The sequence below is a fragment of the Falco naumanni genome, chromosome 9, assembly GCF_017639655.2.
Source record: "Falco naumanni isolate bFalNau1 chromosome 9, bFalNau1.pat, whole genome shotgun sequence".
Taxonomy (NCBI): Eukaryota; Metazoa; Chordata; class Aves; order Falconiformes; family Falconidae; genus Falco; species Falco naumanni.
In genome coordinates, this window is record NC_054062.1 from 50,390,096 (window position 1) to 50,405,996 (window position 15,901).

The following is a 15,901-nucleotide window of genomic DNA, read 5'->3' on the forward strand; positions in this document are numbered from 1 at the left end:
AAGAAATTGCGTATAAAATAAAAAAGTAGAACAGAGGTGTTTTTCATGCTATGTTTTTTTATACTCTTAATGATGATGTGATATTCTTTCAGTCCAGAAATGATGTGTGACTTTTTTGATTCAGCTTGCTGCATTATGAGTTAATAGTTCAGACTTTAGAAGTCTTGGCATAATTTTAGCTAGGCAGCTGTTTTCAGTACTACTAGTTTTGAATGTTCAAGATACGTGGCAAAACATTTAAAAGCTACAGCATATAGCATATGTACGACTGCTGTTGCTAAAATGTGTTGGTCATTGTTTCTGTGTATCATTGGTTTCACAAACCCGCAGGTACACTGTGAAAATTGCTAAGAACCTTGTGCTTTGCTTTTTCTTGTAGGTGATGTTCGTAATGACATCTATGTAACGTTGGTTCAGGGAGATTTTGACAAAGGCAGTAAAACAACAGCAAAGAATGTAGAAGTTACAGTGTCTGTTTATGATGAAGATGGCAAAAGATTAGAGGTACTAAAATATTTAATGTCTGGATTTTTTTTTATTTTGATACTTATCTCTTTAAGCCTTTTCAGCATCTTTGTTTGTCAACTTAAGCCCCTGTTTTTATTTACAACAAAACTTTCTCCTTTGTCATAACTAAATACATCTTGTCATATCAGTGCATGCACTTTGATACTAATTTCATGAGGAGCTCTGGGCATGAGCCATTCTGTCTTATTTTGACCTACTTCACTGATTTATTTATTTTTTCTTTTAATAAAGAAGTAGAGTTAAAGACAGACATAAACATTTTCTCTTTTGTTTGTGTTTTCAAGAGCGTTATTTTTCCTGGTGCTGGTGACGAAGCCATCTCAGAGTACAAGTCAGTAATATATTATCAAGTAAAGCAGCCCCGCTGGTTTGAGACTGTAAAGGTATATAAACTGTTACAGTAACTTCCTCTGTGGGGGTTAACATGCAATTAACATGAGTTTTAGTGGATAGCCATGAGAAACAGAACTAGGGAAATTCAGTGCTTGTGAGTGTTTTTAGCAGGACAAAAGGAATGGCTCCACTAAGGAAGGCTTTCAGAGATTGCTGGAAAATAGATTTGACCACAACATATTGCATAATGAATTTTATTTAATTCTTCTGGTGAAAAGGATTGTTACAGAGGCACTACAACATCTCTGTAGGAATGCTTTACTCTTTTCTTGAAGCTGACCTAGAGAAACAGGGTATTAAGGTTAAAATATAATTGCCATAGTGTTGAACTCATCAGTGTTTTGGGATCTAGCTGATGGGCTTTAAACTTGCTGAATTTGCTTGGGTAATAATATTTTTGCTTAAATGCCAGGTTTTAATATTACAGAGGAGGCTGATGTTAGCCTTAGAAAATATATTCTGTCTAGCTGTAGTCAGTGGAAGCAGTAAGTGTGTCCTGAGAAAGGACTTGCGGGTACTCCCCACGCCGCTGTTTGAAGTCTAAAGGTGCTCTTGTTGCAGCTATAGACAGAAAGCGGCTGCTAGGGAATGACAGAAACCTAGCCGGTGTGTCAGGGGGCAGTGTACGGCACAGGGCCTGACTGTGGATGTGATTAAGAAAATACGACGACTAGCAAAAATACTGGGGAAGAAGAGTATTGGTTACATCTCTGCACATTGGCAACACACAGATCAGATATACACTAATAGCGTATGCCTACAAGTGTTGCGTAGGTAATGGATATGTTAAGAATTTTCACTGTTCTGCTGTTGACTGGTAGAGGTAAACTTGATGATGAAACACAAGAGGAGCTCATTCCTGAGCTGGGGGGAGTGGTAGGGGAGTGAACAATCTGAAGTTACAGGTTTTGTTGGGTAACTTAACAGGCTTGCTTTGTTTCTTCTTTCTTTCTTGGTGCAAGAATTGGTAATTTTCCTGGGAAATATGTGACCTTGCAAGGTTTTCTATGGCAAAACGAAGCTGGCAATTAACCTTTTTGAAAGTGCCAAGCATGTTGTTGAAAGATGTCTAGATGGAATTTGGTAGTGGTCCATGATGTCTGAAGATACCGTACTGACTCTTTTCTTTCTCCATTCTCTTTCCCAACATATGAAGGTTGCAATCCCCATTGAAGATGTGAACCGCAGTCATCTGAGGTTCACGTTCCGTCATAGATCATCACAGGACTGTGAGTAATTCAGCCTTTTCATTACGGTTCTTGTCAGTGTCTGGTGCCCAAAATCGCTGAAACAGGGATAATTCCTAATCTGTAATTGATTGTTGTAATCGTTTTTAGTGTGGGGATAAGTTTTTTGTCTGCCTGTTCTATTTTACATCTTTCTCACTCTTACCTGTCGACGTCAAGTTTTTCCTTTCCAGTCATCTCTTCAAGTCAAATAAAAGGGCTAGTGAATAAAGCTTTCAGTTAACTGAAAGGTTTGTGGTATTGTATATCTTAGAGGTAGGTGGGCAGGGAGTAGTAAAAATATTATATGAAATGGGAATGTGAAAGAGTTTACAGTAGTCTTAGCATCTGTAATTGAAGACTTTGCTATTAGGAAACTTGGTTTCTGGTTGTCAGATTGACTGTGGGTTTTGGGGGTTGTGTTTTGTTTTGTGTTGTTTTAAGTATTTTTGGTCTGAAAGGTATTTGAGACCTTGGGGTGTTCCTCGGCTTTCCTGTAATGTTGCTGGCAGCTGAGATGCTTTGAGCTGTTGAGGATCAGATCAAGACAGCTAGATGTTTTCCATTTGTCAACAGTTGCTTTGTAGTAAAGTTTGGGGATTTGCCTTGGCTGCAATAATGTCCGTTCCATATAGTGATTGCAGGGGCTGGCTTTCTTGATAGGAAAGCCTTTCTAAATCTGCAGCAAAATTTTCTGCGGTAGAATAAATGTGTAGACAAAAGCACTAATCAGTGTCTACTGGATGCATTATAAGACATGTAATACTCTTAATGCCTGTGTATTATGTAGTATGTTACCCCATAGCAGTTATTGAAGCTGTATATTTTGCAAATTGATCATTAATAAAAGATTTCCTTAGTTTAGAGAGTGATACTTGCCAATGAAAACAATGTGCTGGAAATCAGTGTCATTAGTGTCAAAATTATGATTGTGTGCTACAGATGACTAGAGTCAGAAATATTTTTGACATGACTCAAAAATTTAGGTTGGCCGTAGTTTAATTATTGAATAGAAGTTGTGCCTTAGGGCTGCACGGCTTTCTCACTGGGTTCTTGGGTTGTCTCAAGTTTATTGCACTTTCCTTCTGGTTTTATTTCTTGACAATTTCTGATTTCTGCTTGCCCTGTTGCTTTGTTTTTACTTAACCTTTGATAATAGATTTTGAACAATGAGAGCAAACTGAATGCATTTTTTTTGTTCATGGTGGTTGTAGAGTGGGTCAGCTTTCAGACATTTGGGCACTTCATCTGTAGTTACAGATCCAGTTTCTGTTTTGGTTCAAATGTTCCCCCTTCAAATGACAGAGCTCTGATGAGATCCTCAGTGCTGGTCTTTCAATCATTATTCTAGGTACCAATTGCTGCCATTCTTCTAACTCCTAAAAACCTGAACATGATAAAAGCATCAAATTTCTATTTTGCTTTTAAAAAGTTGCTTTAGTCCAGCTTTCTAAAAGAACAGACAGAATATAGAAATATTAAGCCTCTAGTTGCTGTTGGTGTGGTCAGATCCTTACACGTTTATTTTTGTGGTTATTTGGTTCTGTCTTGCATTTGAAAGACTCTCCTAATTTCTTGTACACTTTCCTCATCTGAGAATCTTTACTGTGGTCATTCGTTTACACGTTATTTATGTTTCTGAAATCTAGGTGGACTGTCTGTATAAGAATAAAATACTTATTATGTGATTTATGTGGTGTGATTCTTTTTTTTTTTTTTTGTAACAGCCAAAGATAAATCTGAGAAAATATTTGCCCTAGCATTTGTGAAGCTCATGAGATATGATGGAACAACTCTGAGAGATGGAGAACATGACCTTATAGTTTACAAGGTAGATTTTTGAGATACTATAGTCTTTCCATAGCAGCTCACTCAGTTGACTGACTTTTAATGAATTGCTGTTACAGAATTGCATAGAAAAATGTGTTATAGACTATTCTGTTAGATAAAGCAACTAAATAGAAAGTACTGTGCAGTCTGCATATTTGGCAGATTGATTGTTAAACCTTAAATATATTCTGCTATGAATGTTTTAGTTTTAAAGGCACTTGTTACTGAGTTTTCTGTGGGTATTCATGGCTGGGAAAAGTTACTTCTGTAGCTCTTCATCACATCTTGGCTTCAATCTGTAGACAGGTTAGTTCTAAATTACTTTTAAAGACCCATTGGGTAGCTCCAATTCAGAAGAAAACCTAAGAAAATCCAGTGTAAATAATAAAATTTTATTATTACCAATGTTTTTCACTAGATACTTCCAGACTGTTTCATGTTGTATTTAAAATACCACTGTAGGCAGAAGCAAAGAAGCTGGAGGATGCCTCAACATATTTAAGTCTTCCGTCTACTAAAATAGAATTGGAGGAAAAAGGACACTCTGCAACAGGGAAAAGCATGCAGAACCTTGGCAGCTGCACCATCAGCAAAGACTCTTTCCAGATCTCTACTCTAGTTTGTTCAACCAAACTTACCCAGAACGGTAAGTTCATAGGACTACTGGAGCTTCTGCTCCTCACAGTTAGAGTGGGTTTCTATGTACTGACTTTCCTGCCTTCTCCATCCCCCTTTCTCTATAAATAAATTGTGGGTTGTTTGCCTAGCAGTCTCAGATTAAATTGTCTGGATGCAGCAAAAGCATCTACTGGGTTTGTGTACCCTTTTCTCTGCCCCTGGGCTTTGTTTTGCTTTAGAGCAGTACACGTCTCTAAGAAAACAGGAGAATCCCAAGTTAAAGGGAAACAGGAATATTGTTTGCTGTATACTTGAGGCTTTCATACTGAATGGTACTGAAAACAGGCTCCATGGCATTTTACTACTTTGTGGGTATGAATAATAGCACTAAGGAAGAGGATGGGCTTGCTTTCAAGAGTAAAACCATGGCTGTACTCCCAAATAAGCTGTTTTGTGTTATTTCCAAGGTGCAATATCTGTATCTTATGCCTGAAGAAAACTCTGATGTTTTCTTGTGTTGGGCAGAAGGGATGTGAGCATGCGAATGTGTTGCATGGAGGTCACTCTCGTTTTCACACATCGTCACATGAACACAGACCACCAGGAATGGAGTTGATGTGTTTTGTTCCTTTTGAAACTTGCCTTCTATACATTTTTCATGTGCATTTGTCAGCTGGCTGACTGCATCCAGAGGCTGTGGAAAGTAGAGCTGATGGCAGCCACCAAAGCAAATATTTCACATTTCCAGACTGTGCCCTCTCTTTGATTTTTGTGCTTCGTTGCCATGGAGCGGTCCCTTGTTCTCTTTGCTGCACCAGAAGCAGACTTGGGAGTGTGGGTGGGTCATTGAGATGTGAGTGAGTCATGCCAGGGAAAGGAATCATTCCTTCGTGACTCAGGAGAAGGGAGATCTCAGTCCGGATAGATCTGTCGGGAGTCGAGGTTGTGGTTGAGGAGAGCTTGGCATGGGGGGTGGGTGGGAATAATGATTGGATTGTCACGTTAATGAGTTCTCTGTCCAAGGGGGGAAGTTACCACTCTGGTACAACTTCGTAGTCAACTCATACTTTTATTGCAGTGTTTTTTAGTGGCATCTGTAACAGCACATCCTAGGTGTGTTTCATATTCAGAGCACATCAGGCTCACTGCAGTCTGGCAGTCTTATAGCCTAAGAGGGTGTTAAGCAAAAAAATCAGAAATGATTTTGGAATTTCATAGCAAAGATGGGATCACAGCTCAACAGTAACACTGTGGTTTTGGGGTTTTGTAGAAGGCAGAAAACAGCATGTGGAATTGAGCTGCTTTTTGTTTGTGATATGATTAGGGTGGTTTGGTTTTTTTTCTGTCAGTCTTTCTTAGTGCTTGTTAGTAGTTAGAGTATTTCCTAGTGATCAATATATTGACATTGCTTTTGCAGAACTATTATTAAAATTAAGACTGAGCATTGCTTCATGCTTCATTTGCATATAGTTTCCTCGGAACTCTTGATCTTTATTGTTACTGTTAATTATGTTGTCTGTGAAACTTTTCCTTAGTTATCAAAGCCTTTTCTTTTTCTTCAAAGTATTTTGATATTGTAAAAAAGATCACCATGTATCCTTATGCAATTTAGAAAAAACCCCAAAATTTTCATCATTAAAATCCTCCATCAAGTATCATTTTTTTTTGTCTAGAAATTAGCAGTGCTGTTCAGAGAATAGTTTCTGAAGCTGATTTTAACTTCTGTGAAATTGTTGGTTAATATTCTTTTAACTTTCTTAAAAATAAGTATGTAAAAATCCTTGACTATCCTCATTTACCAAAATGGTGAGCCAAAACATAATTTCCTCCATTTAGTTCCCTATAATAGTTCTTTCTTCACCCTTTTTAAGTATCTTAGAATTGCCTTTAAGACTTACTTTTAGTAATAATTCTGAAAGTATGCTAATAACTCATATGGCTCCTTCTGCATTGTATTTGAAGTTGCAGACTTTTTTGTATATAAGCTCTTTGAACACTTACTTGACTTTAGTTCTTTATGAACTGTGAGTTATTAATGTTGCTTTTCTGTTAATAATTGATGTCCTTGGCATCTGAGAAGTCTCCAAAATAGCAGACTTGGCCACTTGTAAGACTTCAGCTATTTTCTCTGAGAAAGTGATAGTATGAAGTATCTATTTAATTAACATTTGAGCAGTTGTGATTTGTGGCAGAAAATATTATAGCAACACGTTTCCTGGCATTTTCTTCTTAGATTTTGCATTTAATTTTGAGGAAGAGTAGCAATGTAAGCCAAAGGCAAGGACTGTCTGAAAACAAGCAAATGCCCCAACCTCCTCAGGAATCAGTGAGATCATCTGCTCTTGGAGGCATCAGAAGTTGCGGTCCATCATCACTTTGCCTAGTGGCCAGATTCTCCTCCTTTGCTGTCTGAGGCAGAAAGGAACATTCTTCCCCCCATATCCACAGGACTATGGCAGTGCATGGTTTTGTTCTACTCTCAAGACTGTCTGTAACAAATAGATTTTTTTTTTTTATGGGCCAAAGGAACACTTTGACAGAAACATTAAGTGCATTTTTGTGTGATGAAGTAGAGCTTCTATATCAAAATTCTGGACTTTAAGAATTAATACGAAACTTTATGAAACTGTAGAAGATGTATGTGTTGAAGTCGTGACTGACGGTGCTGCTGTCATTTGATGTATCAACAGAGAGTGTGGCACTGGATCCCCACCTTCTCTAGGGGGTGGTTGACCGATACCTCACACTAGCTTTGCTACTGTTTCCGTCTTGTGGAGCACTGAATGCAGCAGACAACACACCAAGTTTGTGGGGCATTTTTTGTTGTTTGATTTTTTTATATTGGTTTTCTTTTCTTTTTTTTTTTTTTTTTTTTTTAAACTCAGATGTGAGACATTTGAACCCATATGTTGTGGGGTATCTGCTTGCAGTTGACAGCATCTTGGTGGATCTCTGGTGTGACAAACATTGTGCCTTCTTTTCTTAGGGTAAATGGATAGCTGGGTCTGTTCTGAATCTGTTACTGATGTTGTGTTCAAGTCAGAGTTGTGCGTTGGTTTTATTTTCCTTTTTCAGAGTACCCTGTTGATCTATGGCAAAATGAGTTGTTCTCCTGTGCAGGCAAGGTAGTTTTGGTATTACAATCTTCTTTTTCTGTCAGCTAGAAGCTGGAGATACCAAGAAACACAGAAGGAGGGGCGAAATGGCATCAAAAGTGACATCTCCCTCTATGTGAAAACTGCCTGTGGATAGTAAATCTTAGCAGTGCCTCTTGTAGGACTATCCAGATGGATGTCCCTTCATCATCAGGGTGATGGGAGTAGAACTGAGATTGCATTAATGGGCTTGCTGAAAATTTTTTCTGGTTATGAGCAACCAGAGAGCCATGTGGTGTTCTACCTGTGTCTTTGCTGTTGTGAAGCACCTGAGCTATCTGTAAGGCTTATTCAAAGTATTTCTAAGTTTTCTTTTCTGCCTGAGGAATGCAAACCTCTAGACAATAGTGGAGTCAGGACTCTGAGGAACCAAGGAGACTAGGCTTTCAGAAAATAGTCAAGAGGAATTTTACTTAGTTATTCATAAGCACAACTGATTTAACAAAAAGTGATACACATGATATGACAAGTTCAGGTACTATAGTGGCATAAAAATGAAGATATAAATATGGAATTAAAATAAAACACGTCATAAAGAATGGAAAATGAAATGCTTAAAGTCAAGAGGGAAGATTATTTCGAAGAACACAATTTAATTAGAAAGGAAATATTATCTAACTTCAATTCAGTGGTGACTGGCTTTCAGAAGAGTTTTGGTATCTCTATAGGGAAACCTTTGCAGAGATACAAATCAAGGGAAGTGTATAACCAGGAAGCTGGACCACTTGCTTCCAATTGCTAAATAAAATGTGAAAGAAAATCTTTATATGTAGGCAGTATAATCACATATTACATTAACACAAATAAAGTAAAGTTGCTATTGGCTACTTGGCAGGCTAGACATTCGTTCTAACCCTTTGCAATTGGAAATCCTCGTTCTGTCTTCTCCCTCCGATATTTTCTGATCACATAAACGTCACTTGACCTAGTCTGACTACAGTATTACTATTTACTATAGGCTAAAATACAGTTTTACGTTCTTATCCTGTTCTACTTCATATGTTACTCTATACCTAGACCTATTAAATGAGTAGGATTAACTGATCAACTGGTACTTTACTGGGGTTAATGCTTTCAGTAACAGAGTGAATGCACATTTTTAGTGTACACTGTAATTTGATTTTCTCTTTCTGGTAGTTGGACTGCATTGACATTTTCTGTTCATGTGTATATTCATTTAGCATTTGCTGTGTCATCACGCTGAAAGTACATGTGGGTTTGTTTTCTTGGGGCAATACATGATGCATTTCAGAGATAGTCTGTGGGCTGGCTTTTGTTCAGATGATTTCTTTTGTCAAGCTGACGCCTTTTTAGAAATCAGGCTGCAACCAAATTCAGTGGTGGAAATCTGATATAAGCATATTCATGAAACACTTTGGATAACTTATGGAGGCATCTTTCCTTTTCTTCCAGAAGTAGTTTCTCTGTTACTGTTCAGTTTTTAAGACTTTGCTTTCAGCCTGTAGACTTCTTGTAGGCTATACTACAAAAAAGAAAAAAGAAAAGGGCTTGGATTGTTCAAAGCTTTCATGTAGTAAAATGCTCTTTATTTCTGCTCCCAAAGAGATGGTAAGAGGGCTTGGTTTGAGTGCTGCTCAAAGGGGAATCTTATCCCAAGGAGAACTGCAGTTTATTCCACTGGAAAGAATTTTATTTATTGCTTAGAATGAAAGGTTTTGGGGAAAATATAGCAGCTGCTCTGGGTCTCTGCATATAATTTCAAGAATATACTCTGCAGATGCATGCCTTGGCAAAAGTGTTGTTGATTGCTTTGAAAGTTTGAATAAAAGAAGTGAGGGGGTATTGGCTGCGAGAAGCTGCCTGTCCTTGGAGAGTTATATTGGGCAGAATTCACTGAATATTGGGGTGTGGGTAATGTGCAGTAGATATCCAGTGGCTGAATTGAAGGTAGACATTCTGTGAAATCTTCTGTTTGTATCTTTTTGGGGGCTTCTACCGAGCATGACTGACAAATAGTTTGTTTTGTGCTGAAAACTGACTTTCAATGGGGCAGGGAGGAATTTTTCCCTGATGCTGGTTTGGCTAAGGTGGGATGAGCTTGGGGTTTTTGGGCTGTGGGCAATTCAGGTCGCATTTCAACAAATGCTAGGGTGGGTTTAACTCACTGGTGCTCCAGTGTGGCTGTTACTGTTTACTAGCATGCTTATTTGCAGGGGAACCTCAACTGTGAGTTCCTTGTGAGAAGTTTTCTGTAAAGGAAACTGAAAAATGGTGTGGTGGCTCTCTATGACTAATAACAGAGAGAGAACTTGCCTTCTGTATTCCCTTATTTATCAGTGAATGCTGAAGTGACATGATCTTAATAGTGGGATGTAGAATCTGGGGACAAGGCCATCTGCAGTTGATTTGTTCCGAGATCTGATCTGTACCCTAGCTCTCCATCACTTGAAAGCAAGGAAACAATTTGGGCATTATGAGTTATTAAGCAGACAGCTTTCCACTGAATTAGCTTAGTTTGCAACTGTTTGCCTTGCATTGTGCCGTATTTTCTTTTCAGTTTATTCAGTGAGAGCAAAGAAGCTAGAAACATTAATGCTGGAAGAGTCACGGTCCTGTAGATATGACTGTGTTGGTGGCTGACTAATTTCATTTTGGCATCTTTTTCTAAACACACAACTGTTGTGTACAACAAATTAAAACTGAAGGATCAGACTTTCTTGGCCTAGATTTTAATGCTGACATTTGAAGAGCAGGCTGCTTTTTTTGAAAGCTTTTCAGAGTTCTTTCATGATAGAACTATTGTACTAGGTTTCTGCAGTGTCAGAGGCATACTAGAAATACGTTGTTGTCCAGTGAAAATGGCTGACCTAAGGAATTAAACCTGTTTGTCCTGAATGTAGTCATGGAGTGTCAGTGAAAGTAAATATCCTGCATGATATAATTGTTTTTCTTATTCCCAGTTGATCTCCTGGGGCTTCTGAAGTGGCGATCTAACACCAACCTGTTGCAGCAGAATTTGAAGCAGCTGATGAAGGTTGATGGTGGTGAAGTGGTTAAGGTAAAAAGTTAATTTCTTTAAAAATAAATTTGGTATCATAATTTTGATGAATCCCATATCTTGAGGTATTCATATTTTTTGTTTTGTTCCACGCACACACACCACACGTGCCCCCCCACCGCCGTGCATGCTTGCACATTAAATTGTAACCAGGTATCTCTCAGCCTTCAGGATGCTAATCCCCTTCTTCCTTCCCTCAAAGAATACTTCAGATGTTAATTACTGGTAGAACACATGTAAAATGCAAGTTTCTGAAAATGTAAGGGTTTTTTTATATATATACAGATACATGAAGGCAAAAGGTGTTTTTCTTTGCAAGATTAGAACATCTTGGAATTCTCACATGCTGATATAAAATGGATGTGGAATGCAACCCTACTGTGTGCTGCTATTTTTTTTTATTTGTATTTATTTTTCAGCTGAGCCAAGTTATTTACATTTGCCAAGGCCACTGAGTGATTGTAGAGACCTACATAAAGACAGATTTAGCTGTTGAATGGAATGGGCTGGGACTTTATTGAATGTGTTGTAATAAATCAAATCTAAAAGTGTCAGAAGAGGTAATGTATTGAGGACAGATGACCCTTAGGGCCTGTTGCGTTGTTTCTTTACCTCACTGGATTTTAATTAGTTTAATAGAGGCATAATGAATGCTTCATCTTGAAGTAACTTATGACATCTGAGAATGCTGATATTATCCTTTTTTGAGTGTGTTAAAAATAGTATCCCACATGGTTTGTTTTTCAGGAAGGTTCTAGCTGCTCTGTTTTGTTGTGAATCATTTGATAGCTAAAAACTTGGACACCGATACTTGCTTCTGCCAAGCATTGTCATAGTTCTGTCATTTGTAATCTTCCTTCTTCTCCAAATGACATCAGAGTGTGTACAGCAGATTACTGCTTGATAGATATAGATGATTTTAGAAGCATCAGAATGCAGCACAAATGAGGTTTAAGTAAAAAACATATTGGAGCCAGTTCTCCAGCTGGCACATGCTCACTGCTCCCTGCGCTGTTCCAGGACTCGTATGAAATCATACTCTCCCTATTTTATAGGGCTTGAGCAGAACTTGATTTATGCATAGGATAGAAGAGGGAATTTTTAATATTGCTTTCTCCACCGTTTTTATTATTTTTATAGAAGACCACTGTTTACGTTATCCATCTGTTAGAACAGTGTTCGGAAAATCTTTGTGTAGACTGCTCTGTTGCACATTTGTAATATCTAGTTTGTAACTGTTCCTTTCTGTTATTTCAGCTTTTTTTTTTTTTTGTCGTTGATGCTTTTAAATGATACATAGTACAGTCTATGTATATTAAAAAAATACACATGATAAAACTACTCAAATTTTCTGTTAAACTCTTCCTGTTTTTTCAGAAGTCCAGTAAAATGTCTCTGCCTACCAGTGCTCATTTATCACTTAAGCAGAGATCAGGCAAGATACCCATTCTGGGATTGACTGTTTCAATAGTGTATGGAAACTGTCAATGGTTATCCCCCTTCAAGAGAGGCTCTGACTCAATTTGTGCCCAGAATCTATAGGGTATGAGAATGTAAACTAATAGTTTAGAAATTATTCATACTGGCTCCCTGAGAAATGTTTTCCTGCTGCTTTATACAACAAAAGCATCTATCCGCTGTTCTTCCTGCTGTTACTTCCTTGTGAACAGGTTTAAAACTTGAACTGTCCTAATGAAAGTGAATATATGATCCCTAAATGTGAAATGAAGGCTTGATCGATCATGATGTGGCATTCTAATCACTCGTCGTTTTTAAAGGGACTTGGCCAGGCAGTGTTTGGGATCTGGGAGTACTACTGCTCTTCAAACCAAGACAGAAGCTTCTCCTGTCAAAGCTCAGACTTGCACTTTCCTCTTTCCTTCCTGCCGGCTGCTGGTTATATGTACTTTATTTGCATGTGTTCTTTGATTGAATGAACGGAGCTGTGATGAGCTGTAATTCCTGATCCCCGCCCCGCCGCCCCCCCCCCCCCCCCCCCCCCCCCCCCCCCCCCATCCTTTGCTGAGATTATGAGCTGGATCTCCCCCAGAACTAAAGTCTAAAATCAGCTTCAAGCATTTTGGCTGTTCTGTTTTTTCATCTGCAGATACTAGCAGCTCAAACTGTGGCTCCATGTTCACTTGGTTTGAGAAAGTTTGGCATTCACTAGTGTTTCGTGAGTTGCTAAGTGGAGGCTAATTCCTGAGATTTAACTCCAGATTTAGTTGATGGTCCAGGTGAATCATGTTCGATCTAGGAGACTCGTTGCATAGATAACAATTTTTAAGGCAGGAAGGTGGGAGTCAGGCTGTCTTTCCATTGCTCCCACAGCCTATAGGGTAATCTCTTTGTAGTTGCAACCTCAGGAATCAGTTGCCTTCTGCTTGTTCAGACATTCTTCCCTGATTAAACCTTGTCTACAAGACAAAAAACATTTTTACTTAATTTGAGACAGACATGCTGGAACAATCCATGTTGAACCCCATCTTTCTCAACAAAAGCAAATACAAACTGAGGCCACGATCCATCCTTATTGTGCCTTGGAGAAGCCCGTGTTGGTTTTTTGTAATCTGGTGGAAGAAACTGCTCAGACACAGAATCCCATGCTGATAAAAACTGTGTTGATGAGTATTTCTGGGCCAGGCGTGGATTACTTGCTGTCACTGGGAAGAAATACTGTAATTATACATGTGTAAAAGAGCTTTTGTCCCTCTGCTGAACTTGAATTTCCTGACACTAATCTGCTTTTACTTTCGTGTTGCACAGATCAGGGTGTCCAGCCAACTGGCTAGTGAAGACTCTTCCTCTGTTACAGTGATAGAGGCGTGTAGGTTTTGGGCTGGGGCAGAAGGTTGTGTGCTCTGTTTTCCATGCCTGCATGTGTGCTGTCGCTTGAAATTGTGGATCTGAGTTTTATGCAGTCATGAAAAGCAATATGCTGTGCACTTTTCATTGCTCAGCTCAAAATTACTGAGGATGACTTGAATTAGTTGGCATGAGACTCAGTTGCTTGTCTGGTTTGTGCTCTGAAACATCAGTTTTCAGAAACTGCATGATCCTGTTGACTGTATGTTGAAACTGAGTTTTGAAATACGTTTTTGTTCGTTCACTGTAATAGATTAAACTCTTTGTTCAGGTGTACCAAGTGTGATTCCTGACTTTTTTCTATTTTTTGAGTGATATGGAGATATAGATAATCAACTTAACTAAAAATATTTTGCTGAAAAATTGCTGAAAACAAAAATGTTCGATTTCCCTTTTTTTGGCTAACTTTTAAAATGTATTTACTTATTTTAAAATGAATGAATGAAAAATATGTCTGTAGAAACCTGTATGAAATCTGAATTTCATTTCTCCTTTAAAATGTGATGACTTGTGCATTTATTTGTAGTTTCTTCAAGACACATTGGATGCACTTTTTAACATAATGATGGAGAACTCGGAGAGTGAAACATTTGACACATTAGTGTTTGATGCTTTGGTAAGTTTGCACTGTGGATGGACTAAAATACAGATACTGTAACAATTAATAAATTAAACAAACATGGTGTAAATGATAGAATGAAGTTTACTAATGAAAAAAAGTTCTTAGCTGTAAGTTAGCTATTAATTAAAAAATCATATTTGAAGTTTCAGTTGGCCTCGATCAAAAGGGGGTTGGGTTGCATCATGTCATCCTCCCGGAAAAGCTGGAAGCAATTCAGTCCAGTCATTTTAGTGGATTAACAGCAGAATTTAGGACAGAAACAGAAAGTTTCTGCTTAGAACAGAGAACTTTGTTATGAACAGGAAGTTTTCACAGGAACGGAGAATATTAATATCTTGGGAGGATAACAAAAAGCCAGAGTCTCTGTGTTTTTAGTGTTGTTAGTGTGTCTTCTCTGAAAATAAATGTGGGTGAATATACAAAATAAAAAAGAAAAATTTTGAGGATAATGCATTAATTATGCTGGTTTTTTGCAGGTATTTATCATTGGATTGATTGCTGACAGAAAATTTCAACATTTTAATCCTGTCTTGGAAACCTACATTAAGAAGCATTTCAGTGCAACGCTAGCCTACACGTAAATTTTAAAATTTACTTTTTCTAATGTGGCTTGTCTAATTTTTCCGGATAATGTTATTCAGATACTTGTTTATGGAGGTTAATTAGGAATTTGCTCACAGAGCTTGGGAGGATGGGAGGTTGACTGGAGATAGTATGCCTTTCTCTCTTGAAATAATAGTAGTAAAACATTAGGTCATTTTCAAGGAGGAAGTCTTGATTTTGTTGTATTGAAGGAGGGGATGTTTGATGATTTCAAGAATTGTTTTGTAAGGAAAATATTCATAAACAATTCTCAGTCATACTTGAGAAGGAAATAATGTCATTTAAAATGCTTCAAATACATGTTGTTTGGTGCATTAAATTGATGTTCTGCCCTGTATTATCTGCATTACTGTCACTTTGGGGAGGAAACGGTGAAGAATAAAAACCAGAAGGTCCATTATTTTTGCTATCTTCAGTAATTCTTGACAGTTAGGATCTTTGCTGCTGCTGCTTCAGACCGCTAGTGCTAGAGGAAAAATACATAATGGGTATCTCTGCAGTGTTGGGAGGAAAACAAACCCACTCTGGGCAACCTGGTGTGCACTTTGCTGTTGTGCAGTCTTTATTATGTGACCAGAAAACGTTTGAAAACTGTTGATTCAAAATAGTGAAGAAGAATTAGGCCTTTAGTCCCAACTTTGATACTACCGTCACTCTGCTGAGTTGTAGCCACTGTTGCAGACTTCAGGCGAAGTGGGTAAAAGATGAAGCATCCTCCAGTGTCTGGTTTTTTATTAGCAGGATCTGAAGGTGGCCCTTTCACTGGTAGGCATGCAGAGCTTCTGGTCTGTAGATGCGGGCAGGCAGAAGCATGTTTAAGCTGGAGATACTGAAAGAGCTGAATTCTGGCTTGACTTGCACCTGTGGGCATGGCAGATCCCTGCCTTCTCCCCACCTTTTATTGCACGAGTTTAAGTAAAGAGGTTGAAATTCATAGGCAGTTTACTCCTATTCAAATATATACCCATATATCAAGATGCCTGTCTACATAATGTTGTTTTCTGTTAGTGGTATATAATGTTGTACCTTTTTACTTTTAGTG

The 15,901-nt window shown here is 38.2% G+C and overlaps 1 protein-coding gene across 2 annotated transcripts in view; it reads left to right on the forward strand.

The window, feature by feature from the left end:
* Positions 1 to 15,901, forward strand: part of DOCK1 (dedicator of cytokinesis 1) — a 319,815-nt gene that overhangs the window by 49,768 nt on the left and 254,146 nt on the right. For both annotated transcript variants that reach the window (XM_040605768.1, XM_040605769.1), the window contains exons 14-21: positions 380 to 504; positions 813 to 911; positions 2,078 to 2,150; positions 3,875 to 3,978; positions 4,440 to 4,623; positions 10,672 to 10,769; positions 14,161 to 14,250; positions 14,733 to 14,833. In XM_040605768.1, the coding sequence (XP_040461702.1) occupies positions 380 to 504; positions 813 to 911; positions 2,078 to 2,150; positions 3,875 to 3,978; positions 4,440 to 4,623; positions 10,672 to 10,769; positions 14,161 to 14,250; positions 14,733 to 14,833 (874 nt within the window). The remainder of the gene's footprint in view (positions 1 to 379; positions 505 to 812; positions 912 to 2,077; positions 2,151 to 3,874; positions 3,979 to 4,439; positions 4,624 to 10,671; positions 10,770 to 14,160; positions 14,251 to 14,732; positions 14,834 to 15,901) is intronic.